General features: G+C 35.6%; 1 protein-coding gene across 3 annotated transcripts in view; it reads right to left on the reverse strand.

Annotated features, from left to right (window-relative positions):
- LOC149772601 (chitin synthase chs-2-like) overlaps positions 1-27,093 on the reverse strand; it is a 59,676-nt gene that overhangs the window by 24,394 nt on the left and 8,189 nt on the right. For all 3 annotated transcript variants that reach the window (XM_089947589.1, XM_089947590.1, XM_089947591.1), the window contains exons 5-12: positions 14,748-14,981; positions 14,282-14,429; positions 9,900-10,116; positions 7,220-7,888; positions 6,346-6,427; positions 5,052-5,145; positions 2,987-3,129; positions 716-813 (exon numbers count right to left, since the gene is read on the reverse strand). In XM_089947589.1, the coding sequence (XP_089803715.1) occupies positions 716-813; positions 2,987-3,129; positions 5,052-5,145; positions 6,346-6,427; positions 7,220-7,888; positions 9,900-10,116; positions 14,282-14,429; positions 14,748-14,981 (1,685 nt within the window). The remainder of the gene's footprint in view (positions 1-715; positions 814-2,986; positions 3,130-5,051; positions 5,146-6,345; positions 6,428-7,219; positions 7,889-9,899; positions 10,117-14,281; positions 14,430-14,747; positions 14,982-27,093) is intronic.

Raw genomic sequence — 27,093 nt, forward strand, 5'->3', positions numbered from 1 at the left:
ACTCATTTTATATTAATTGTATCGTACTCCTTTTATATTAATTGTGTCGTACTCCTTTTATATTGATTGTATCATTCTCCTTTTATATTTGCAATTCATAAGATTAAAATTGGATCCACGCCAGTGTTTTATTGGCGAAACCATTTGTTATTCTTCAAAAACCTGATTCCTTTATGGACATTTAGGCAGCTAGCATAATTTGGAATTCTAAGCTTGCAGTAAAATAATATAAATACGCCAGCGGTGTAAATATAATTTTCTCCGTTAAGGTAGTTTAATGTATTTTCCTTTTTAAAGCTAGTTAATCTGCATTGTTATGGTGATATTATACGAGAAGTATTTTAATAGAGAAAAACAATCGGAAGAAACGCAAAACATCAAAAGAACACAGTCTACACACATATATTCATACAATATATACGTACATATACATAAACTCAGACACATACATACATACATGCATACATACATACATACATACATACATACATACATACATACATACATACATACATACAAACATAGATACATTGTAAGTAATAAAAGATATATGATTCAACATTTACGAATGTATGACAGTAAGAAGCAAGCTTCAGTGATAGTGAGCAATCACGAACATGTGTATGAAAAGAGAAAATTGGGAGAGGACACACACACACACACACACACAGATATATATATATATATATATATATATATATATATATATACTCACCTTCAAAGTTGTAGAAATCGTTGTCATACTTCCTGTCCAGTTTCAAGAAAAGGTTTCGAAAGTGTCTTCGATTTCGTTGATCTTGATCTTGGTCAAGTCTTTGAGAGATAGGTATCACCAAGTTAGGACTAATCTTTATTTCCTTTTGATCTTACAAGAATATACTATATGCATATCAAGTAGTTGAAAATGTACACAAAATAGTTTTAAACCTTGACTTAAGAGCGTATATATATATATATGCATTGTTATGGTGATATTATACGAGAAGTATATATATATATATATTAGATGTAACATATATATATATATATATATATATATATATATATATATATATATATATATATATATATATATATATATATATATATATATATATATTAGAACAATTACAAGAACAATTATATTTATATATATATATATATATATATATATATATATATATATATATATATATATATATATATATATATATTAGATGAATAATACGTAATATGAACAAAGATTTTTAAAATGTGTCGTATATTGATTTCTTAGGTTTCCAGTTTTATTAGCAGCCTTAAGGACATTATTAAAGTGGTAATGGCAAATCAAACAGCAAAATATGAAACGAATGGAAGATATTTTGATAAACGAAACGAAGTGCCATTGCTTCCCTGATAGAATCAATACATATGTACTATGATAACACTCTAGGCACAATTACTGTACATGAAATGCTTTTAATCTTGCACCTAATCTTGCACACCTTTTGACGAATTTAGTGTTCTGTGAACGAACGTGGAAATACAATATCAAAGAATGTCTGGAGATTTATAATGTTCTTTGTCCTTTTCAGTCATATCCCACAAGCAAACTACCCTGTTTAATGTTTCTCGCACTATTTGGTATGCTGAATAGACCAGTCTAGTATTTTCCACGCTACCAGGTTCACCCTCAGGCTCTCTTGATCTCATGTTTAGTTTGATTATACATTATGATTTGTTGTTTATCACCCGTGCTCATCCACCGGCCACGGATTCCATAAGGGGACACTTTTAAGTGCCATGGATACACGCAATAAATATTAAGTAGGTAAATTGACCAGCTAGTCAAACTCTTTTAAGAAAATCTTTTGAGAATAGAAACAAGGACAACGAAGGAGTGGACGGTGTTTGCTACGATGGCATCAAGAAAAATGCAACGAAAAGAATCTAAACAATAATAAGAAGTTAATTATTAACTTCTAGGGCTGGAAGTGGTCAGCTGATTTGTCGATACCGGGCACATCCCGACAACCCGTCTAGAAGAAATAGAGGTCAAAGTGGTGTGTTGCATCGTAAAGCCGTTGTTCAACTGCCAGGATCCTTTCCTCCTTCGACACGGGTCGACATCCATGGCAAGCACTTCACCTCCACTCAATCGCCTCTTACGACATGAGGCAAAGATGCGTCAAGTTTATTCTACAACCCACAATGTTTAGGAGGAGGAAAACATTAGTGGGGAAGCCAAATCGGCATTATGATCAATTCCGTCTTTCTTGATGGAAAACCCTTCATTATTCTCTCGAGTGCTTGTTTGTTTGTGGCCATGTCTCAATAAATAGACTGGACTAAATTAATTATTACTAAAGCAGTTTAGTAGATATAATGAGAAAATAACAATGTGACAGAACGACGAAGGGAAGGAAACGTATGTCACTTTCTCATCGATGACTATTTGTGTGAAAAAGAGCGATGCAGACTTTAATTAACGGAACGAACCACACTAGATTCAATGTTCGGGTCTCTGTTCTGCTATTGACTTGCCAAATTATGTGTCGATTTTCCTACAAATATAATTACTCCAGAGTTCTGTCACAATGGAGACACTGCAGCGTTTGATTCCGTCAAGTCAGTCTGCCTCTAACTTATAAAAGACGATCGCAGAATAATGTAATTCATCAAAGCAAATAAGGATTTAAGAGTTTTCTGCATTAACAAAAATGGTAATATATCTTCATATCAATGATATATAAACCGGATTAGCTTTGAATGTCAGAACGTTTTAAGCTTATGTCATAATAAAGACAGATGCTTCGTAACAAAAAAATAGAGAGCCTTCTAGTTCGGTTTTTAAAAGAATAATTTCGTTTGGTAGGTATTTAGTAATAACCTCTAATTTGGTTAGGCCACTGTGTGTAGTTACGGGGTTAACTTGGTAATACAATTGATAAAAACGCAGACATGTCAATTAAACGTTATGGACAAAAGAAGACTCTTTTTTACATTGTATTAAAGTGAGCCATACCTTAGGATTGACTGCATTAGTTTTTTCATTTCAGCCTTGGTTTCGTGCCACATCGTGGCGCATATGTAGATCAGGGGCGTCTCGGACGAGGCCTTTTCTTTAGCATCTACAGACGATGGGCTTTGTTTCGGGGACGAGGTCTCCTGATTTACGAACGGATGGTGTTAGAACATAATGAAGCAACTTACATTAGTGATCAAACACATATACATCAGCACACGTGCAAACACTCACACACACAGTTTCCAAATAATATATTCAGAATAAGAGGAGCACACATGAACCATGCTCGATGAAATGAAGGCAGCTTTTCAGACGTACGGCATAAAGAATGACCCGTTCAGAATAGATCTAAGTGACTGCCTGCCTAACTTTGTGTACAAGTTTTGATAGAAAGCAGTCTTATGGTTTTAGTAGGTACCTCCCATTCGAAAAACGTTCCTCACCATATGGTATAACACAGAAAAGTATTAGTTATCATTTTAAATACCACAATTAACAACATAGTGGCATTCTTTGGTGCAAGGACTGACTGCGAGTTATAATTACTCAAAACTCTTTGCTGATGGCTCTTTATACCCATTGTGGAAAAGAAACACTTGTTTCTGACATTCATTGCCGTAAATTTACTCTCATTCTGTATATTAGATTCCTACAAAACAAGTGTCGAAAAGTTATTCGCAGAGTTATACCAGTAAATCATAGAATTCTCATAAATATAATATTATGTAATTTTAGTTCAAAGTGTTCTCTAACATTCCTGTCATTTGTATAGTAATTTCAATCAGGGTCTCCTACTGTGGCTATACAATCGATCCAACATATTCAGGTAACGTGCATCTTGTGTTGCATCAAGAAAGAGTACTGTCTAGACATGTTGGGCCGATAAATGCTTCATTTGCACAGCAGAAATTACAGCCAAACACAAATCTCTAAAATATATTTAAAACTCCCAAAATTAAAATTCACCATCATTTCAGATTCCGCTCCGAAAATGTCTAATTTCAGATCACAATAAATTTATCAATCGTACTTACAGATTATTTGCTTATCAAATTTGGAAACTTATACAGTGTTCTTGCTACTATGTCCCACTTGTACTAAGGTTGGTAAAACATCAGAAAAACCGTCACAAACCGCCCTTTATTTGCCAGAAACTGAATGAAAAATTACACATCGTGACTTAAAAATGTTATTTAAATTGCTGTGGTCTATAAACATGGAACAAAATCAATTCAATCAAGCTCCAACACATCATAATCATCGTACAAAACTGGGTTCAACCCACATACAACAAATTGCCGAGAAAAAGCGGTATTGTGACACTCGCTAAAAGAACGCATAAACGTGAACCGTGAATGATCCTTGAAGATTGAACCATGCCCTTGTCAAAGGAGTATAACTTCCCAGTATGTACCAACATTCCATACGAGTATATTTATTTCTACTCTGTACTTTGGAGATTTACATATGTGAATCCAGCTGTGAGACTTCATGATAATGCATCAAAGAAAAGGGCCATCGACTATGGAAAGAATAATACGTTTAGTACATACCTGTTAAGGTGTATCTTTGAAAAATCTTTTAACCGTTATTTTTCCGTTTAAATATCGTATAAAGAGTTTCAATATCTTTGCGCGTAATATTTTATCTTGTATTAACACGTGTTCGTGCTTATTGTGAAAGGTTTATTTTTACAAATCCCCACAACACCATCATAACCCATCCCTAACCCCATATAGATAAAGCCCATGAATATCACAAATATTTCACAGACCTAATTTTGTTCATAAACTCTTGAGAACAGATTTGCACATTTGCTCTAATAGGTATTTGCTAGACCTCCATGCTAAATCTACAAGTCCGATCCAGGAAGCTTACTAACTGCATTTAACGATGATTGCATTAATGTGTATGCGATTGCTAGAAGAAACAGACTCGATTTAAGAATTTTTGCCGGTATTTGAAAATATCAAATACAAGTCGTTTCAGTCTATTATGTAATTTAGTGCGTTGTGCTTTGGAAGACAGGTATGTGCTTCATGAGAGAAGGAATAAGCCTTACCGTTCCGGTTACTTCTTCATCGTCCAGACGTTTTCTGTTCAGTGGTATGGATTGACAAAGAAGAACCCCACAGTAAGAAGACTTAGCGAATAATCTGTTTGAAAGTACAAAATTTAGGACGATGTCTCTTGGAGCTATTTTTACTAAATTGTGTGTGCATGAAATTAACGCTCAAGATAAGAAATTTCATAGCAGTTTCAGATTGTCAAATGTTTTAGATTCGGTGCCTAGCTTTTACCTACATGCATAGTTTTGAGAATAGTCCTTTACCACTCTATCATAAAAGTCCTCACAAACCTCTGTTATAAAAGTCCCATCATCTCAGTCATAAAAGTTCTTAACACCACTATGACAAAAGTCTTTCACTTCTCTCATAAACTGCTTCTTTACTACGAAGTCTTACTTGAACAGAAACGGTATTATAAGCAGCCAAAGGATAGAATTTGTCAATATTGTGTCAGATGTTCGTTTTATTAATATATTTGTTGAGTACAGTCTCATGTCAGAATGCACTTCGAGAAAGGTGACTGTCTTTGCGATTATAAATAATGCGAATTTACTGAATGAACATATTTTACTGAAAGAGATGAGAGAGAGAGAGAGAGAGAGAGAGAGAGAGAGAGAGAGAGAGAGACTGGGTTTTGCGATCATAAATGATGTTGCGTTCAATTGTTAGGGGGAAATATGTATTGTACGAAAATAACGAAATCAGACAAACATAAATTTAAAAGTGCATTTCTCAGTTAATGTTTTGAAGCGTTCCACAGAAGAAGAATCCACAACTTATAATACTTGATGTTGGTGTGATTCATCATCACTGCACCAGTTTTAAATGCATCGCACCGTTATTATAGAGATAAGATAATTAGCAGGGCAAAATAATTTTGCTGAGTAAATGTCGTCCCAGAAATGTTAGAGATAAATGTTTTACAATATGTTGGCTGCCTCTACATCCCAAGCCAAGGATAAATATTCATAAGTACTTTTACGTTTGTATTTTAATAAACTGCACCGGTAGTCTAAGTGGTTAGAGCGTCCGTCTCGGATGCGGGAGGTCGAGGGTTCGAACCCCAGCCGATTCATACGAAAGACTTATAAAAAATAGTAACAGCAGCTGCCTCGCTAGGTGCACATCATAAAGAGGTTATGATTTGTTAAAGCTACGTTAAAATCCAAATCACACACCCAAACACAGACACAGACACACACACACAAACACACACACACACACCCAAACACATTTTAAATATAAAATAAGACAATTTGAAACGTGAGGAAAATTTTCATTACTTACTGTTCTGACTTTTGAAGGCGTTTCATCCCAGGTAACCATGTATGGTAACTTATAATCAGGAATGATATGTATCCACAAATACCTGCGATTAAAAATAATGAAAGGTTTTATTCCAGTTATTTCATTTAATTATTCGTTTCGTTTATAATCATACACCAATATGCAAACGATTCGCTTAAATTACCTTGGTATTTCTGCTTTCTCAGTTGTTAGATCTGAGTTCACAACGTCAACACTCGTCAGGTCGAAAGCGGAATTGAATTAATCGTTTATGGTCCACGCGAATTAGACACGATATCTACTATACGGCAATATGTAGTTAGCTATCTAAGGTATGACAACATCGTAACACAAACGTTTCAGAAGCGGAATTTGTTTTTACGCGAACGGAACGCTTGAACCACTGTTAGTGATATTATTCTACTTGGTTATTATCATTATTATTATTATTATTAGTATCCATACCTTGTTTTAAAAAAATATGTCAACAAATAAAGATCAGTCATTTTGAGACCGAGGATTGTTTTGCCTGTGGTCACGACGATTGTTTGATAAGATACATATGGTTGTTCTTAGTCTTATTATAAAGCGTTCTTTATAGCTGGGCATATAAAAGTAATCATCTTTCCAAATGCCTTACTCGAGATTTAAACCTGCAAGAAGTAAGCACTTTGGATTACTAGGATATCTGCTATCACACTTTGGATTACTAGGATATCTGCTATCACACTTTGGATTACTAGGATATCTGCGATCACACTTTATGTATTGCTAAACGTTGACAGTTAAGATGGCCGTATATGTTGTATAGATTTGATGCATTTTATAATTGTTCAGACGAAGCTTAACATTTAGATATTTTGTAAAGACATACCTGCTGTGATAATCATCCAGTTATCAGAATGCGTCATATTCGTCATATGTTCGGACATCTTAGACGCCTCGTCAGACAAGTAAGGAAACGACAAATCACATGTCTGATTATTTTGGTGAACATTGCGACCCATGTATCCAAACAAAATCCCGATGGCTACTGGTGACGATAGGGCCAATGGCAGTGACATACACACTATCTGAGCGAGAATATTGCAACCTATTTTAGCGGCGTTGTAACAAAGGCCACTGCAAACAATGCTAATTACAGCTACTATTATTGGTACGTAGTTATCACAGGCTGTTAAGACTATTGTTCTTTCAAATCGAAAATCCAAAACACCTTGTGCAGTAGATAAATTATTCAAATTTCCAAACATTGCATTGATGCATTCGACGCCATTTTGGCATGGAATACCAAACAGCAATAGCGGGAAAATGAAAGTGACACATATTTTCCACAGATTTCCCACAAAGTTGAACTTTTTTCTCCTGTTATGTATTTCATTGACGTAGCGTGCAATTTTGTCTGAAATTATATGTTTCTTTCCATCCAGGTTTAGATAATTATCCCACCAGCAAAGCGTCACAAGAATTGGTGACAATGTTAGAATCGATGCTCGCAAATGCCCCATGGGGGATGCTAACACGTAGTAACTGTACATTAAACCTACAATGAAAACAAGATGCTAGTCAAAGCTCTGGTACGACTTTACCGAGCTACCTTAGTTATAAAAAGGTGAGAAAAACAAATCATACAAATCTGAGCTCTTTGCTTAACTCTGAACTTCCCAAATATGGACAAATATTTCATTTCCAGTCATTATGACACTCATTAAGTTCCTTATATAGTTCCTTTTTTATACATTCTAACAAAATGCAGTGCATTAGTTCAAATACACCGAGACTATGTAATTCATATTGATTTTATACAGTTTGTTATTGTTTAATGATATAAATGGGATTCTTAAACTGGCCTTATCACACTCGTTTGGAGTGTCATCATTCACAAAAGATATGAGTCTGTACACAGTACACAACTTATTTTCTAATCCTAAATTAATACTTCCTTCCATTTGATGCAAGCAACATTCCTCTCTGGTTATTATATATTATAGGAACAAATCAGTGTATGTGTGTGTGTGATTTTGGATCTTTAACATGGCGTTAACAATTCAAAGGTCATATTGTTACTATATCTGCATTGTGGCAGTTCATGATGATGACTAGAGCTAAGACATCATGAAGAAAACATTTGTATCATGGTCCACCATCCTTACACCAGGTCGACCAGTACTACAATTAACCTCTTAATGCTGAGCGCCAAGCTAGGCACCTGACATTACCATTTTTATAAGTCTTTGGTGTGACTAGGTCAGTTTTCGTACCCGCGATCTTCCGCATACTATCCGGACGCTCGAACCACTTAGGCCACCAGAGCGGTAGGAACAAATCAAAGAAAATCAAAATAAACCAAAACGAAACAAATATATTATACATTCATTGCTACGTTTAATACCGGATATGTCTCATCGTGTATTACAATAAACGTGATATTTAATAAGCGGCGAAAGCACTAGATAAAACAAATATCAGTTCTAGTACAAAAGATAAAATATATCCGGTATTTAGACAGAAAAGGATGCTTTTCTTTATACTATATACCAAACTTGCAACAAAATCGAAGTTTAAAAGATTAAACTCATTCTTTGACACAGAACTCTTTTCCCTATTCGTAAATTCGCCTCACTTTCGTTGCTGATCATATAAATGTATGTGACGTAAGAGAGTGGTAGGACTGGTTTGACCTAGTCTCAATTAAACATTTTATATTTTGTGAACTGTTCTACCATATCTGAAAGCAAAGTAAATCTGATTGAACAATGAAAAACAGCAGGTTTATTGTTGTGTTTAAGGAAGCAAGGAAAAGTAATTTCAGACGACGGCGACGAATTCTGGTCAAATTTCTTCAGCAGAGTTTAATTTCTGTCAGAAATATAACGCAGTTTCTAATAAGTTTTTCTCGCTCATAACGTTAGTTGTTGCTGCAGGTGCAACAATTGGAGGCAGAGACAATCAAGCTTTGCAGGTCATGATTGTAAATATTATATTTTTCATTGTGAAAACACAAAGATATATTTTTCACAAGTTATAATATAAGGAATAAAATATGAAAGTTATTTTACAAATACGTTTCAATATTTCACATTTAAAAACTATATAACAAATTGTTTTATATGGAACTACAACTGCAGCATGATGCAATGACATTTGATTTTTCCAATAAGTATATAGGTACCATTAGCAATTAATATTGTCAATTACAAGAACCTAGGCTAATTATTGATTGGAAATCATGATTGAAAAATATTTCACAGACACAACAGATTTTCAATTCTTTCTTTTTTTTCAATTAAGCCAAATAATATCCTGATAAAACAGTTCTAATTGTTACTTCAGTTGGGTTTTCTATTCATTCTACGAAAACTTGCTCATTTCATACGATCATAAAGCTATGTGTCGATTTCATTTGAAAATGTATTTGTATTAATAACATAGGTCGATTACATAATTTAAAGTTCATTATTTCAAAATTGCTACCTTTAACATCAATTAATAAACTTTCTTACTAAAAACAAAATAATAAAACAGACTTGTTCCAAAATAAAATCAACACTCGCCTAGTGCTGCCATTTGTAAAAGTACACCAGTTATCAGCATTGCCCTTCCAAGACAAGCATGTGATGGGTGGGTTGGGCGGCTTATGGCTCCAAGGAGTCCAGGCACCAACGCTACTTGAAAACAAACCAGTACGCTGGCTAAAGGGTCAAGACTCGGAAGTAACATGAACACAAATACGCACAGTCCCAACGAATGTAATGTCTCCAAAATCATCACCTGCAAATAAATATGGACAAGGAAGAAGTAGCAGTGGTAGCAGTACTTGTTGTTTTTGTAAAAGCAACATGAGCAGTCAAATGTGTAATGTACACAATATATATTTACAACAATAATGACAAATCTTTACAACATTATTATCGGCTTATACACAATACATTTCATACATTTCCATGCATATAATCAAGCTTTTAAAATAGTGTCGTAATAATGCTATCACTTCGGCATTTTCGTCTATTGAACTACCACACCCAATAATTCTGACGATTCACGTAACCTGGCGGAATAGTTAATCAATGATGTAAACTAGGGCGTCACTTACTTTTTCTAGGTTCTACACTTTCTTCCGTTTCACTGGCGAAAAGTAGTCAGATGCACACGAAGTCTAAATAGTGCACGCAACACGTAGATGCAAAATAAAAATTTAGTCCAAGCGTTTTGGAACTGAAACTGTTGTTTTCGACAAACCAAACCACCCCACCCGAATCGTCGTACTGCCCTGCACCCTGGAAGGCTGATATACATCCGATCCATCACAAGAAAAGTAATAGGGTATCACATTTTAAAAGGTAGATTCATTTATTATACTTCCTGGTTGTTGTGTATACACCTGAGCTAGACATTATTTTTCCAGGCTTAATAAAATGTCCTAGGCTTAAACTAACAGTGATAAAGGGGTGTGTTGACAAACTGTCTTAGTGACTATTCTGGCATCCATATGACTGTTTATAAAAGGATGTAGCGTCTACCCATGCAGGAGGAGTGGTAGTACAATATAGACCCGTAGCAGGATATGTGTGAATAGTTGTAAAATACATTGGCAAAGCAACATATAGAGAGCAGAAAACAATGCAAACGGGCACTTTAATTTAAATGTGTCTGTGAAATGCAAGTAAAAGCAAAACTTAATTTACGGAAGTCGCGTGACTTAATTAAAGCTTGGCACGAATACGTTGAAATTTATTTTGGAACTTTTGCAGAATTATATAAAGCTTAACATAACCTGCGCAATAGCTTTTACCACTCACTTCAAAGATTGCCAGATATCCTGAAGTGGATTCGTTAACGAGTTGGATGCAATGACGAGTGGGGCATATCAACCAACCTGACAACCTGTTCCATCTCATCAACGAATTCCAGTTCCCAAAAGACGGAAAAACCTCCATTTCCTGCTCTCCTGGGAAGGACTACGTCTCAAGTTCCAGCTACTAGGTGCATCGTTGAGCTTCGGGACTTGCCAACCTTTGTTGAGTGGCACGTCTGAACCGATAACTTTGTGAACGACTAACCCGCCATTGTTTCAAAGAAACATGGACTCGAAACAGTCACATTGGCGTATCTTAAGACTATAGAGATGCTCAGGATGGAGCAGACCTATATGAATAAATGACTGCCACAGAAACGGAGGAAGGCTCGGGGTAGACAGGGTGAGGTGCCAACGCAATATCGAGGGAACACTCCTCTTTGCCACGAATGAAGAATTTAACATTAAGCTGCATGTCTTTCCTTAAGAATTTGATCGTTCAACTGCACAAAATAAGACGGTGAACTTTTTATGGAGGCAATCAAAACAGCCACAATAGAAAATATAGCGCCATCCCAAGCAACATGGAAAATACATGGCGTTCTCATTGAGGCAGATAGAGTTTACCTTCAGTTTATGAACAACAGCCCCAATAAACGGACTGACATGATGCCAAAGGAAGACTTCACGACATATCACAGGATACGGAGCACGACATTGACCTTCTGCTTTGCCAGGGCTCCTGCCCATACAAATACATGCGCAAATATGAGCGGTTCGACGAAGCACAACGTCTGTCTCTATAAGCCTTTTACAGCTAGCTTTACAGAGTCGGAATAACCGGAAAGACAATGAACATGCGCAAAGTGTTTTGTAAGACTCTAGGCTGTCGAAACCTGGCAAACTATTACGAACTCTACCACGAGACCTTGTACTTCTACAAACGATTTTGATTTTGAGACACATGTGAGGGTGTTAACGGTGACCCACCTGATTATCATACCAACGACTGCTATTACGCCGCCAGAGTCAACCACTTTTATTCTTAACAGGTACCCAACCTTAAAGTCGCCAAATAGCTGGTAAAGCACGTGTCTCAGGTGTTTGCCGCATGGTGGCGTTCAAAGGCCCACTGTCATTTGCTTATGCCTTATGGAAGGACTTATATCCCAACATCGTTCGGGCTGGGGCGAACAGACACTGAATAAAACGTATGCGAAACTAGGTGCCAAAGCTACCCGTTGGTTTTAATTTTAGTGACATGAGTAACTTCCTGACCGGTTCCTGAGAACCGTTTGTCATCGATATTCTTCCTTTCACGCAAAGTTTTACGTACATATCGTCTGTGTCAATATATTTGGTCCGGAATCAAACATCATCCAGCACATACATGTCCCGAATGGGGACCAAATCGAGGATATGAGCTCTCTCTTACAGTCACTATAGTTAAACATGGCACCAATGCTACATTTAGCAATAATATTAAAACGTATTCTCGGCGACAATACCATCGCTGAGGTGCAGGCTCTGACAATGTATGTGGTGTTGTCGAAAAATCTGGTTGGACCAGTGTCTCTAGAACAGGTAACATACCCTTGTTCAAGTATGTGTGTCTACTTCGCGGAGATATCGTACAGATTAGGGTGGCTCAGCAAACTCTTCTGAACTTCAAAACAATATATCAAAGGTGGTCGATGTTTAAATCAGGCACGAAATAGCATCGTTCGTCTCACCCATCCCCTTCGAAGTCTCAACATCGCACGTATTAATGTCTACGTTGAACAGTTAATCACGAACTCTGAATTAAGTTACTTATTGACCAAACTTTGAACACAACATCATATAAAAATCAATATTGTCTGGAGAATATGTATTTAGGTATAAAACCCGATTATCACTTTAAGTGGAACAATAATGAAAGGTGGGTAATACAGATATGCTTCTAATTATTTTAAATCAATACCGAAACAATCACAATGGATATGGAACTAGAAATCCGCATGATCCTAAGTATATTCTACAAGAATATTACATCATGCAGCCTTTAGTTTAGAAATGCGAGCATAAGCGAACTCTTTCAACGTTTCTGGAAAATAAGAAACCAAGAAATAAAGAAAGATCAGTGCAAATACAACAAACAATTTTTTTTTGTATCAAAGCTCTGAATAACAACATTAAGAATTGTATGTTGGGACAAAAATAATATTAGGATCTGGTGAATTCATTACATGTTAATAACTCATTAGAACATGCTAAATAAATATCACATTTTATTGGTTCGAGTACCTTAAAAGTGCAATGATTATATCTAAAAATGAATTAGATGCAAATCTGTGTAGTATTGGTTATCAATATTATAAATAGCATGCACAGTTAGGACAATGTTATCCATGCAACGACCATGGCACGAATCAGATTCTAACCACACAAAATATGTTAATGACTCATTCCTCATTATATGTGTTATATGAAGTAGGCGGTATCAGATGTCTTTTGAAGTCTACTTTACTGAGTGATTAGCGCCATATTTAGGTAGGTTATTAATCGATCATAAGTAGGTAGGTTAGTAATGGATCATAAGTAGGTAGGTTATTAATCGATCATAAGTAGGTAGGTTATTAATCCGTACACAATCAACTTTACGTCTAGGCTTAGTCCCATATGATCTCTGATAAACTCCCTGTCTGTGTTTGGCACGAATGGCTATCAAATTGTATCTTGAGGTATATTATGTGCCGAAGGAAGTTAGGTAAAATTCAAGAATAAGTCCCTTTACTTCGAACTTCAATACCCGGGATAATGTGTCGGTTTTGAAGTCATCACGAATAACAAGTATTCGGCAGAAACGCGTAAAAATAAGTTTGAGATTTTGAGACAAAGGTCCGTTTTCTTCTGCAACATGTATGCAGTATGTTTAAGAATATATCTTTAGCCTGCAAAGTTCAAACTGTGTAAGCATATCTGTCTTACTTCAGTCAATTTCACACTGTGTAAGCATATCTGTCTTACTTAGTAAATTTCAGCAGTTCTTAAGCTTATCTCTTTCTTGTGCCAATTTCAACACAACAAAACTAAGTTTATCTGTCCTTCTGCCCAGTGCAGATAAACAGATAGACAGACAGATTGTAGATTTATTTTTACCATAACAATTCCGTTCCATCCGGGACTGGAGTTTTTGTTTTTGAAAAGAAGTTTCCATCCGCATGACAGGATTGTGAAGAAATACGGCGCAGAAATAATTAACACAATAGCCCATATCCACTGGACGTTTGTTTTGCCTGCATGGTTGCTGAAAAAAAATCCAAGGTCAAAATCCATTATAACATTTTTATTTAAATATTTATTGCGGATAATTGTTGAAACAAATGAAATGAGACGAGCACAATTTTACCGAAATATCTTTAATAATTTAATTTTACTTTTAAACGTTGAAACGTAATTGTATCACACAAAACGGAATAATTAACTAATATCAATAATTAGTTGTTTACAAAATGAACGTGTATGGCATTAACCTTGAAACCCTTGAACAAGCAGACAATAAAACAATTCGCTGCATGAAATGTGTTGCAATGGATTAAGACAATGTCTTTTAAACATCACTCACCTGTTGGAGTAATTTGCCGTTTCTTGTCTAGTGTCATTCCATGATGTAAACAAATTTGATGTAATCAGAACGAGGCAGACCTTGGATACCACCGCCGTAGTTAGGACGAAAAGGAATAGGAAAATACACACAATAACCTTGACAGTGACATAAATGCCGCGCAACATACGGTCGTTCGAAACGGTTACGTGCTCTTCTGCACGTGTGTCACGCATGATGTCCCAATAGAAATGCCTAATAATAATAATAATAATAACAATAATAGCAATAAAAACTTTAACAGGAATACTAATTAGAGCTGAACCTTTGAGATAACTGGAAATCGTCTTAACCCAGCATTAAGCACAAACATAAAGTGAAGTAACAATGGTAGTCTGTGAATAATAATAATACAATGATGTCGGGCATTTCTGCGCACTTAAGATTTCCGTCTCCAAGAAATGAAGCAAAACGGATATCAATTCGACCGATTGCCAAAAAAAATATATTGCAATGCTTACCATTTGAAAAGAGGCAATCCTCACCAGAATATTCTGTTCAAAATAATATTAATTTTGGACACACGGGATACCACCCTCGTGTTTTCATAACGCGATATGTCGGCCTATTCTGCGCACAGCTTTGCAAACATGTAATGTTTATCCATCGGGCTATAGAAATGAAGCACATTACTTTGGACTGTTTCTGTCAGCAGGTCATTTGACTAATACGTCAGGTTATAGCTTGGTTTATAAAATTCAATGTAACAATGCCAATAAGTGGCAAGATATATTAAGCAAGCTAAACCGATCTTGTGAAAAAAAGTAAAGTACAACATCATGTGGAAGAGAAAAAACAACGAATAGCGAATAGGATGTAATGTGCTTACAACTTCTTGTTTATGGGGAACAATTAGTAAATAGTTTAGAAACAGACTATGCGCCTGGGAATTTCGTTGTACCGGCAAGTTGACACGTTGGGTAGCAGACGATTTGCACGTCTGGGAAAACTTCTTGCAAAATTGGAAACTTGGATTAAGATGTAGACTTTTTTAAGGTATACATTTCCATCTTTTAAATAACGTATTCATTTGTATGATTCCAAAAGATACATAGTAAATAGGATTTTCTGCGTTACAGGTTTAGGAAGGTCATGGAGTGGGTCTTCGCGTTGAAATTTAGAAATCACATTTTCATTTGCATTTCGAGTCGAATTGTGGGATATTTTTGTAACTTTACTTATATCACTTTCCTTAATTAAAATACGATCGATCTTTCTTGATACGATATGGATTATTTAAAAACAAATAAACTCGTGATCCAATGTTTACAGAAATGACGTAACAATGCGCAGAATTACCCGACGTGCAGAATTGGCCGACATGGTCGTAATAATCACTTCAAAGTTTCGATATCATGAATCCCCAAACTTTACATTGCATATTCCAAAATCCCGTCGAACAACATGTAGATCGGTATTAACTACCTACCCCAGATAATGCATTATGCAAACTTCATCACGCACATGGCGTAAATTCTTGCAAAATAGTATACGCCATCCGTGATCAATGAATGATAATAATAATGATGACTGTGTATAGCGCCTACTCTTTTGAAGTTCTAAGCGCTTAACAACATTAGACAACACCTATAAGATATTAAAAAACATACATGATATGATTACAAAAACAAACACCATGAAATTAGAAAACATTAAAAAACATGCTGAGAATATTTGACCTACGAAACATTATTAGGTCTTTAAGATTTTTCTTGCAGTCGAAATAAGTGAGTTTTGAGAGCCCACTTGAATTTGATCACTTTGTCTTTGTGTCTAATTTCAGTGGGCAATTCATTCCACGTTGCTGGGCCCTGGTATGCAAAAGAACGCTGTCCATATGTTTTCATTGTAGGAATAATGAGTATATGATTGTCAGAAGAGGAGCGTAAGTATCTTGCTGGTGTGTACACATGGATGAGGTCGGATATGTATGTTAGACTGAGTCCGACAGTGAAACGTAGCACAGAGAACAAATTGTGTGTTTGATTCTGGATCGAATGGATAGCCAGTGTAGGGTACAGAGCAGCGGGGAGGTGTGCTCTGATCGTGGTACTCTAAGTATGATCCGAGCAGCTGTGTTTTGAACTTTTTGAAGTTTCTGTAGCAGGTATTGAGATGAACCAGACATAATTGAGTTACAATAGTCCAATCTTGAAAGTACTAATGAACACGCAAGTGTTTTAGTGGCATCAACTAAAAGATATTTGCGAATTGAGCTGATGCGTCTCAGCTCAAGATATGCAGCCTTGAATATGTTCATGACATGTTGGTGCAATGTGAGAGTACTGTCCAGAGTAACACCTAGGTTTCATATTGATTGTGTGAATTTAATGTTGGTGTTGCTGATATTTATTGCTTGAGGTAAAGGATGTGAATGAGAAAGTATTTGTGTTGTGATCAGAATGGCCTCAGTTTTGTCATCATTAATCTGTAGTTTGTTACATGTCATCCATGATTTCACATCAGAAATGCACCTCTCTACACCTTGGATGGTAGGATGAACTTCAGTTGGGTGGCTAGATTTGTATATTTGGGTGTCATCAGCGTACAATTGGTGAGACACTGGATGATGATCTATGACACTTGAGAGCGACTAGGTGTACATAATGAAGAGAACAGGTCCAAGAACAGATCCATATGGAACACCACTACATAGATCAACTGGATTGGAGTGTATTCCATTTGCAGATACAATTTGTGTCCTGTTGACCAAGTAGGACTTGAACCACAGTAATTCTGTATCATGAATGTCAAATACATGCTGGGGACGGTGAAGTAATATAGCATGATCTATTGTGTCAAATGCTGCAGACAAATCAAGGAGGGTGAGGACTGTAATGTTTCCGCTATCCAACGCAGAGAGAATGTCATTAACTACTTTTAGAAGAGTAGTTTCAGTACTGTGGCAAGGGCGATATACAGATTGTACATTGCTAAAAAGACTGTTTGAATATAGATGAGATACAAGCTGGGATAGAACAACCTTTTCATACACTTTTTTGTACATGAATGGGAGATTCGAAACTGGGTGGTAGTTCTTTAAATCGTTATGGTCTAGTGTTGGTTTCTTCAGCAGAGGCTTTACACTGGCAGGTTTGAAAAATGATGGGAATTCCCCGAATGAGAAAGGCGTATTAATAACATCAGTTAGTGAAGGCAATACTGGATCTAAGCACTCAAGCAGCAGTGATGTTGGAACTGGATCAAGTTCACATGACTTTGGTGCACTCTTCATCAGGATTGTACGTACGAAATCCATAGAGACAGGTTCAAAAGATGCTAATGGTTGCCGCTCAGATTCTGTATCCCAACTGTATGGTGACGACAAGTCAATTGAAATTGTGGTGTCATGCTTATCTCTAATGGTTTGTACTTTGTCACGGAAGAAATTTGCAAACATTTCCGGAAGGTCGACTGGAGAGAAAGTAGTTGGAAGTGGTGTATATTTGTACATTGACATTAGCTTGTTAGTAATCTAAAAATGAACACAATGTAGAATTATTAAAGTTATTTTGTTAACTCCATATTTCACCTTGTGCTTCTCAAATCAACAGAACTCTTCTAAACTTGAAGTGCAAGCACGTCAAAAATCTTTAGACGTGGGACATAGTCGATGAACTAAACTTCTTATGCACAAACCAATTTGCTTCTATCAGTCACAGTCGCCCGTTTAACATTTCCCCATAATAAATGGATTTCTTTCATTACCCAAAGTAATCAGCAAACATTTGTCATTTTCTAGTCGGATTACTTTTTTATGCTGGGACAATATTATATTTAGTCACAATGACAGTGACCTTTTATCAAGTGTAAGTTTTCTTCAAAGTGTTGTCCAAGTCTATGATGTAGAACTAAAGTTGTATGTGGAACCTACTTTTCTTTCAGTTTCGGTAACTTTAACTTTAACCTTCTACCTTTGACCCTAAAACTTCGTTTTTGACTTCTTTACAAAAACCATTTACAAAGATTAGGTCGGGTCTGTGATGTAGAACAAATGATGTACCGAAATATTTTGTCTTCTATAAGTTTTAGTAACCCTGACATTCGCTCGTTTGACACAAAACTAATAGGTGGTCTATAATTCCAAGTACAAGACCTACGCAACATTTGCTCATAATCTATGATGTAAGACTAGGGTCATGATGTGGAAAGCAGTTGTTATGTTTTAGGGTAGCTGTGATGCTTACCCAAAACCGATAAATGTCTTTTTGGTAAAAGCAGATGGTGGAAAGTTATGCTATTGTACATACACAGACTAGACAATATATGGATTGATTTACGGTCAGATGGAGAGAAAACCTCAAAATATAATGTACTCTGCCTTGTGGCGGACAAAGGAAATTAAATCTTCTTAACTTTTATTAATTTAAATTTCTTTTGTTTTGAAACATGCATCAGTTTGGTCGAATTGGAGTGTAACTGATTCTAAAATCAAACACAGTTCTTGATACAAACGAATAACATTTAAAGTAAGCACCATTTTACTTTCCTAAGTATTACAGCTCATCGTTCGTTGACTAATGCACCGAGTAGCATTCATTTTGAAAGACGAATGAAAAGAGAAAATATATGCACCATCTACAAATTATTTAAAAAAAAACAAAAAAACTTTTACATGCTATTGTAATGTAAATTTATTCAGTAGAGATGATACTTTTTCCATAAAACAGTTTGACCTTGACTGTTCGTTTTAGTAAACACCAGGTGTTGACCTAGATCCTGACCTTGATTCAAAATTAGTAGCAACCAAGTAGATAAGTTATATTTTTTCATTTTAAAAAGATTGGTTTCTGTCGAGGTCATGATGGGACTACTGAATTAAGGTATATACGTTTTTTAAAAAATTGTATTCCTTAGAGTAAAACAATTGGATTTTATCAGGATCAAACTGGGTGTAAGTGATCTTTAACAAATAATTTCGACGAGGTTCTGGAACATGATCACGTGACCCCCTTTTAAGTTTTAGAATAGAATATAACCTTTTCTTTGGAGCGCTATTATTTTCATTACACTGGAAGGTGTATGTTGTACTGTTTGGAGTTATTTCAAATCACTTGGATTCAAAAGGATTAATGTATTTGTTTCCTGGAAAATACGTATGCTCAGATGGAATTATTAAACAAGGACATCTTTTATAAGACTTTGTCCAGATTTCCAAAAACGGAGTGTTCTTATTCAGGAAGTAGAGTGCGACTTTCTTAATGTTCCTCTCCACTGAGTAAATTTGTCATCAGACTTAGTCTCAAGACCCGTGACAGTCGGAGCAGTCTCCGTTTTACCCATTGAGGGCATTCATGTATTACTAGGCAACGACCTAGCTGGAGAAAAAGTTCTGGTTAATATACTTGCAACTGACAATCCCTGCTTGGATCAGAAAGTCGATTCAATTGAAAAAGAATTCCATGATTTATTGTCAGCTTGTGTAGTTACCAGGTATATGGGAAAGGAAGCTCGTGAGGATGATATTGATTAGGAAAGTATTCATTTAGCTGACACGTGTATTGGTCAGGCTTTTGGTGAGGTCACTTTCACTCCTTGTTTGGATAGATCGGAAGATATTGATCACATTGAGTATTTATTCTAATCAGGGTTATAAACGACAATCACTTGTCGTTGAACAGGAGAAAGATCCTGATATCTCCTGTTTGTTTCAAAAGGCCATTTGTGAAACTGAAGCTAATGAAGTTCCCGTCTGTTATTTCATTACAAATGGAATTCTTATGAAAAAATGGAGACCTCTCGAGGTACCTGCTGACGACGAATGGTCAGTTCACTATCAAATTGTAGTAACAAAACCCTACAGACAGAAAACGCTTAATCTGGCCCATGAAACTCCATTGGCTGGTCATTAAGGAATCAATAAAACTTATCACAAGATCTTAACTCACTTTATCGGCCAAAAATCAAAAGTGATGTTAGTAAATACTGTAGATCCTGTCTTACCTGTCAAATGGTAGGAAAACCCAAATCAGAAAATACCCAAGGAGCATTTACAACATATTCCTGCCTTTGACGAACCAATTAGTAGAATTATGGTAGATTGTGTTGGTCCCTTACCTAAGGCCAAGTCATGTAACCAATACCTGGTGTTGACCATTATGTGTGCGTCAACAAGGTTTCCAGAGGTATTTCCTTTGAGAAATATAAAATATAAAAGTAAACGTTTTGATAAAGGATTTTACTCAGTTTGGTCTCCCCAAGTCTGTAAAGTCTGATCAAGGCTCAAAGTTCATGTCTGGAATTGTTCAGCAAGTTACCCACGAATTAGGCATTCAACAACTCAAATCGTCTGCCTATCACCTAGAAAGCCAAGAGGCATTCAAAAGATTCCTACTGATTTTGAAAAATATGACTCTATCATATTGTTTTGATACGCATAATGATTGGGATGAAGACATTCATTTATTATTGCTTGCTGTTGGGGAATCAGTTCATGAATCTTTAGGTTTCTGTCCCTTTGATCTGGTTTTTGAACAAACTGTGCGTGAACCATGGAAGTTATTGAAAGAGGAATTTCTTTCTAATGAATATACTGAAATTAATCTTCTTGAATATGTTTCCAATTTTAAATATAAATTATCAAAGGCTTGTGAAGTCGCAAAAGTAAATCTGCACTCGACTCAATCGAAAATTAATGTTGAGATATGATAAAAGTTCGAAGGGGAGGAATTTTTAGCCTGGTGATAGAGTCCTGGCTCTTTTGCTAATACCACACAATCATCTCCAGTCCAAGTATTATGGTCCCTGCATAGTTGACAGGAAGGTACATCATTTAAATTTCATCATAAATACTCATGGGAGGCGTAAACAAAAGCAACTCTGTCACATAAACATGCTAAAAGGGGATATTGAAAGAGACAGCCAGGTTAGACATGAAATTAATTTAGTTGTACCTGTCCCATTCAGTCAAGATTTAAGTGAAGAAATATCATCTGATTCAACTGACAATGGAGTGACAAATCTTCGAAATTCAAATATTATGAAAGATCTGGATCGAGAACCTCCACATTTGCAAGAGCATGAAAGAAAGAGACTTAAACAGTTATTATTAAACTATGATCACTTATTTCCGCAAGTTCCTACAAGAACCAACAAAATATTCCATGACGTTGAAATTGTAAATTCCAAACCTGTGAAACAACACCCATACAGGGTGAACCCTATCAAACTGGAATACTTGAAGAAAAAAAATTTAATACTTTCTGGAGAATGATTTTATAGAGCCCAGCAAAAGTGACTGGAGTTCACCATGCATATTTGTTCCAAACCTTTTCTATAATTGCTTAACCCTCGACAAATTTATTGAGTAAGAAAAACAAGTTCCTTTGGACTGAAAAATGTCAGAAGGCATATGACAATTGGTATTGATCATCCAGTGTGCTATTTTTCTAAGAAATTAAATAATCACCAAAGAAATTATTCAACAATCGAGAAGAAATTTTTGGCTTTGATATTTGCATTACACCATTTTGAAGTTTACCTTTGTTCAGCTCCTTCTTTGACTATTGTGTTTAGTGACCACAATCCCCTTACTTTCATCGGCAAGATGAAAGATAAAAATCAAAGACTACTAAGGTAGCGTTTGGTGTTAATGGAATATAATCTTGACATCCTGCACATCAATGGAAATTATAATTTAATAGCAGACGCACTTTGCCGTGTCTAACAATATATTTTTTTTCATGTACACTATGTGTAATTTATAGAAGTTCTTTTTAACCTATCTATAATTAGTCTGTGGTAAAAAGAATGTTTTATCATATAAATCTTTCTTTTCTTTATGGGTGTGTGTTATGTATATTTGATTTAATTATATCTGATCTAACATATATTTATTTCAATTTAATTGTTTGTTTATCAGGGTTTTATGTTCATTACATGATATTGTAATATGAATTTATTTCCAGAAAATAGTTTGACCATGACTGTTCGTTTTAGTAAACACCAGGTTTTGATATAGATCCTGACCTTGATTCAAAATTAGTAGCAATTTGTTTTATTTCTTAGAGTAAAATGATTGGTTTTTGTCAGAGCCACACTGTGTGTAAGTGATCTTTAACAAATAATTTCGACGAGATTATGGAACATGATCACATAACACCCTTTTTGCGTTTTAGAATATATTGCCTTTGTTTTGGATATATATTCTAAGTAGTTGGGCTTTTTCTTTACACTGGTTGGTGTATGGTGTGCTGTTTGAGGTTATTTCAAACTACTTGTATTCAAAAAGATTAATTCTTATTTTCCTGGAAAATACGTGTGCTCATATGAAATTGTTGCACAAGGACAGCTTTTATAAAAATTTACTCAGATTTCCAAAACCGGAGTGATATTTCTTGTTTCTACAAGGAATTGTAGACTTCAACATTACAGGTTACAGCATACGTCATAGTCTTCCATCTTGGATTTTTCGTCGGGACTCGAACTTGAAATCTTTTGAACATTTTACTATTAAGACTACTAAAATTGTATTCGTGGATAATTCTTGAATTATTTTTGGATTTGATTCTCTAAAATCGTAAGTTCATATTTTTTTCATTTTTACAGAATTTTTTTCAGGGAATAAATTATTATAATTTTCAATGTTCGTTGTTTTCACTCTTTCTTGTATTGCCGTTTATTCGAGCATAAACACGCAACATAAGAATATATGTTACATACATTATAGCACCAATCACCAGATACGACGTTTCTTTAAATTTCAAAACATTCCAATAATTTTGCTCAACGCCACATTACGCAGTATGAACAAAACGTCGAGAAACCCTACAACATAATCATGTCCACTCCAACTCCTAAAGCTTTTACAATAAAGATCAAACGATATTAGATCCGCACATTCTTATCACTCATTGAGAACTAAAAAAAAATCTGTTTTATTAGCACTTCTATGGCATAACCGAGTTCGCGAGTATAATTTTTTATTACGATATTAAGGTAACATTTGTATGTAGTAACTCGTGTAACTTAGCTAGATATAATTTTAATTTCTTTGTTTATGAAAGATCAACAGCCCATCATCACACATATAAAAATGGTTAATTTGCAGCAATCATGAACTCAGTGTCAGTACCAAATGGTTTTCTTTCAAGCACCACCACCATGCGTTTTCATTTTATGAAAACCCAGCAGCATGCCCTTTATGATAACAACCAACACCCTACCCTCACCATGTAAATTAAAGAAAACATACCAAGAATATCTACATATGTTGCACTGCAAGACGACCAAACTATATATGAATTAAAATAAAACATAAAATAAAATTCTCATGGTAAATGTCCTTACTAAATATATTTTTAACTTTACAGCGAATCAGATGGTACTGATTCCCATCAGTCGCTCTCTAATTCAGATCGCCTTAAGGTTTAAAACCGTATAACAGAGCATATCCTGCGTCCAGCCTTACTGAGTGTGTATGATTAATGAGCCTATAAATATATTTGTAGAGGAGCGATCTGTTAGGAACAGTCTCTCCAGTGATAACTTCTCTTGAGTCTTATTTTCAGTCGATCAACCATAAATTATATCATATTGACTTACAAGTCCTTACTTAAAGTACTAGCATGGAGAAAAAAGAATATCAAACAACAGGTTAATCCTATATGTTTCTTACCAAACCTGTTTTAAATAGTTTAGAACATGGCATAACATGTAGCGGGTAGATGAATCGTTTTGATTCTGGCTTCGCCTTATCTTGCTTAGGCGGTTCATTCCAACAGGTGCAGATACCACACCTAACAAAATACCAACTTTACACTCCACAAGCATGTAAGCCAAGTCTACATATGGATCTATTTAAACTTGGATGGTAGAAGCAGAGACAACTCCTTAAAATCCACACCGTTTTTGGTATGACTAACCCTACCCCTAAACTTTTGGTTAGTTGATGTTGTACATATCTAAATTGATCCACGTACATGTGCCAAATAATATCACTCTGTGGCCAACTGTACTTGAGAAACTGAGCACAAAGGAAATTAGTATTTAGTGTATTCTATAGTATAGACAGATACTCAGATGCTCGTGCACTCATGGCATATAGAAGTTCTAGACATATAATTAGATGGACATGTACGCACAGTATATATTAGGATATACATATAAACAGATGGACATACACTCAGGGTATATATAAGGTCTAGACTGATACACGGATGGACATGTACTCACGGCACACTGGGTATATTTTGGGTATAGATAGATGATCAGACGGGCATGCACACTGGGTATATTTTGGGTATAGACAGATGATCAGACGGGCATGCACACTGGGTATATTTTGGGTATAGACAGATGATCAGATGGGCATGCACACTGGGTATATTTTGGGTATAGACAGATGATCAGACGGGCATGCACACTGGGTATATTTTGGGAATATACAAATAATCAGATGGAAATGCACGCGGACACAGCTGCACCTCATGGAAACCTTTACGTGTCCTGCTGTAAGATTTAACATTTAGTTGAAAGATGTGCTTAACATATCTCCTCCCTTTATACCTGATGCAAGGTCAGTGTCATTCGAAGATTTCATGTACGTTTTTACAGAGTGTTAAATATCCAGTCCTGTGGAGTTTTATGTACCGTGTTTTATCCTGTGTGCTTCGTGTCATCAAGGCTGCCACTGGTCTAATGGGAATAGTTAGAAGTGACCGATCGACATGTTGCTAGTGTCTAATATTCAATCGGTATTGCATATGGAAAGTGCAATAGTGAAATATTAAGTTCAATAAGGTGGTGCCCCAGTCGTCTATCTACTTGGACCTTTATAAGGACAAGATTACACCAAGTGAAGAAGTTTGAAAGCAATTCGAGCATTTACAGTTCCTGACGTGACATCTTGTCGATGTGTACTAATAATCTAGCACAAAATAGAATGCACTCTCTCTACTGAATATTAGACTCGCACAAGAAAAGAAGACAATATAACTATATAAGATGTTTGTACGAGTATAAATCTTTAAAAAGGTTAATATATGGATTAAGTATGGGATTTGAACTAATATCCACATTTAAAAGAGAGACAGAGATGGATCAAGTAAGGGATTTGTGCTCGTCAATATTTACAGGGAGAGATAGATGCACAATAAAAGAGATTTTCATTAGTGTCAATACATTTTTTGATTGTTTGCGGATTTTTCGGCGCACCTGCACTGTAAGCCTAAATAGCGTCACAGGGAAATGCTATTAGATAAAATGGTATTATGGAAACGATTTATTACGAACGAGCAATAAGATTATAAAAACACAGTGATGATATTGTGAAAATATAGAAAGCTTCCCTATCAACGGGGAATGTAAATGCTGTGTATAAAGGATAATTAGATAATAAAAGATATCTTAGGGTGATTAACAGTATAGATGTAAAATTTAAAAATTAAAAATAGGATTAAATCACTTTCTTCAAGAACTTTAAAGTGCAAGTCACACTTACCGTATCCAAAAGTGTACTTCCATTACTGAACATCGCAGAAACAATCGTGTCTAGGTTGGAGATGGAAACAATCTTTCATAATGTGTTTCATGGTCAAAGCTTCGTTGCAAGAAACGCACTCAGGTGGATCTTTGCCATTTATTATGCAAGAGTGGGTAATATAAATATATCCAATTCTAATTCTGGCTTTGAGTACCTCCTCGCAATGGATGGTTCCCCAAAGGTTGGTTTGATTACATCGAACTTGTTAATGACAGCATCACTCCACTATGCCTGCCACTTACTAAATAAGTTTTTTTTTTTTTTTTAAATACCGGTTTTAAACTTGATGTATGGCATTTTAAAATCAGATAGTTCTCTAGACATGGTTGCTCTAGCAGCCCGATCTGCCTTTTTATTACATGTAAAACTGATATTGCTTGGTATCTGTATTGTGAGAAGCACAAAGCTAGGTATGTTTTATGTGATTACTGGTCAGCGTCGATATCTAACGGAGAAAGTGATGTATTGGTTATGTCTGGTATTTGTTCTAATGTCAATATTTAACACAGAGTCAAATATGAATTACGTAAGGTATTTGTACTAAAGTCAATGTTTGATAGAGAAAGGATATACGGATTTTGTAAGGCATTTGTACTAGCGTCAGTAGCAGAGTGCGATATATGGATGTTGTGAAGTATTTCTACTAGTGTCTAAATTAAAAGAAGCCATACCGGATAGGTCGTAACTAGAATGGTGATGATTCTATTCCCACCATGCAAGCAGCCCATTCGGCTGACGTAGTGTGTCCTTGGATAACAGTCTACACTTAATGTCACTCGGCTCGACTGTTGCATTGCCGTAATGCACCATAAAAACATCATCAGT

This window comes from Sinohyriopsis cumingii, unplaced genomic scaffold (assembly GCF_028554795.1).
Source record: "Sinohyriopsis cumingii isolate HCF-2022 unplaced genomic scaffold, ASM2855479v2 utg001348l, whole genome shotgun sequence".
Classification (NCBI taxonomy): Eukaryota; Metazoa; Mollusca; class Bivalvia; order Unionida; family Unionidae; genus Sinohyriopsis; species Sinohyriopsis cumingii.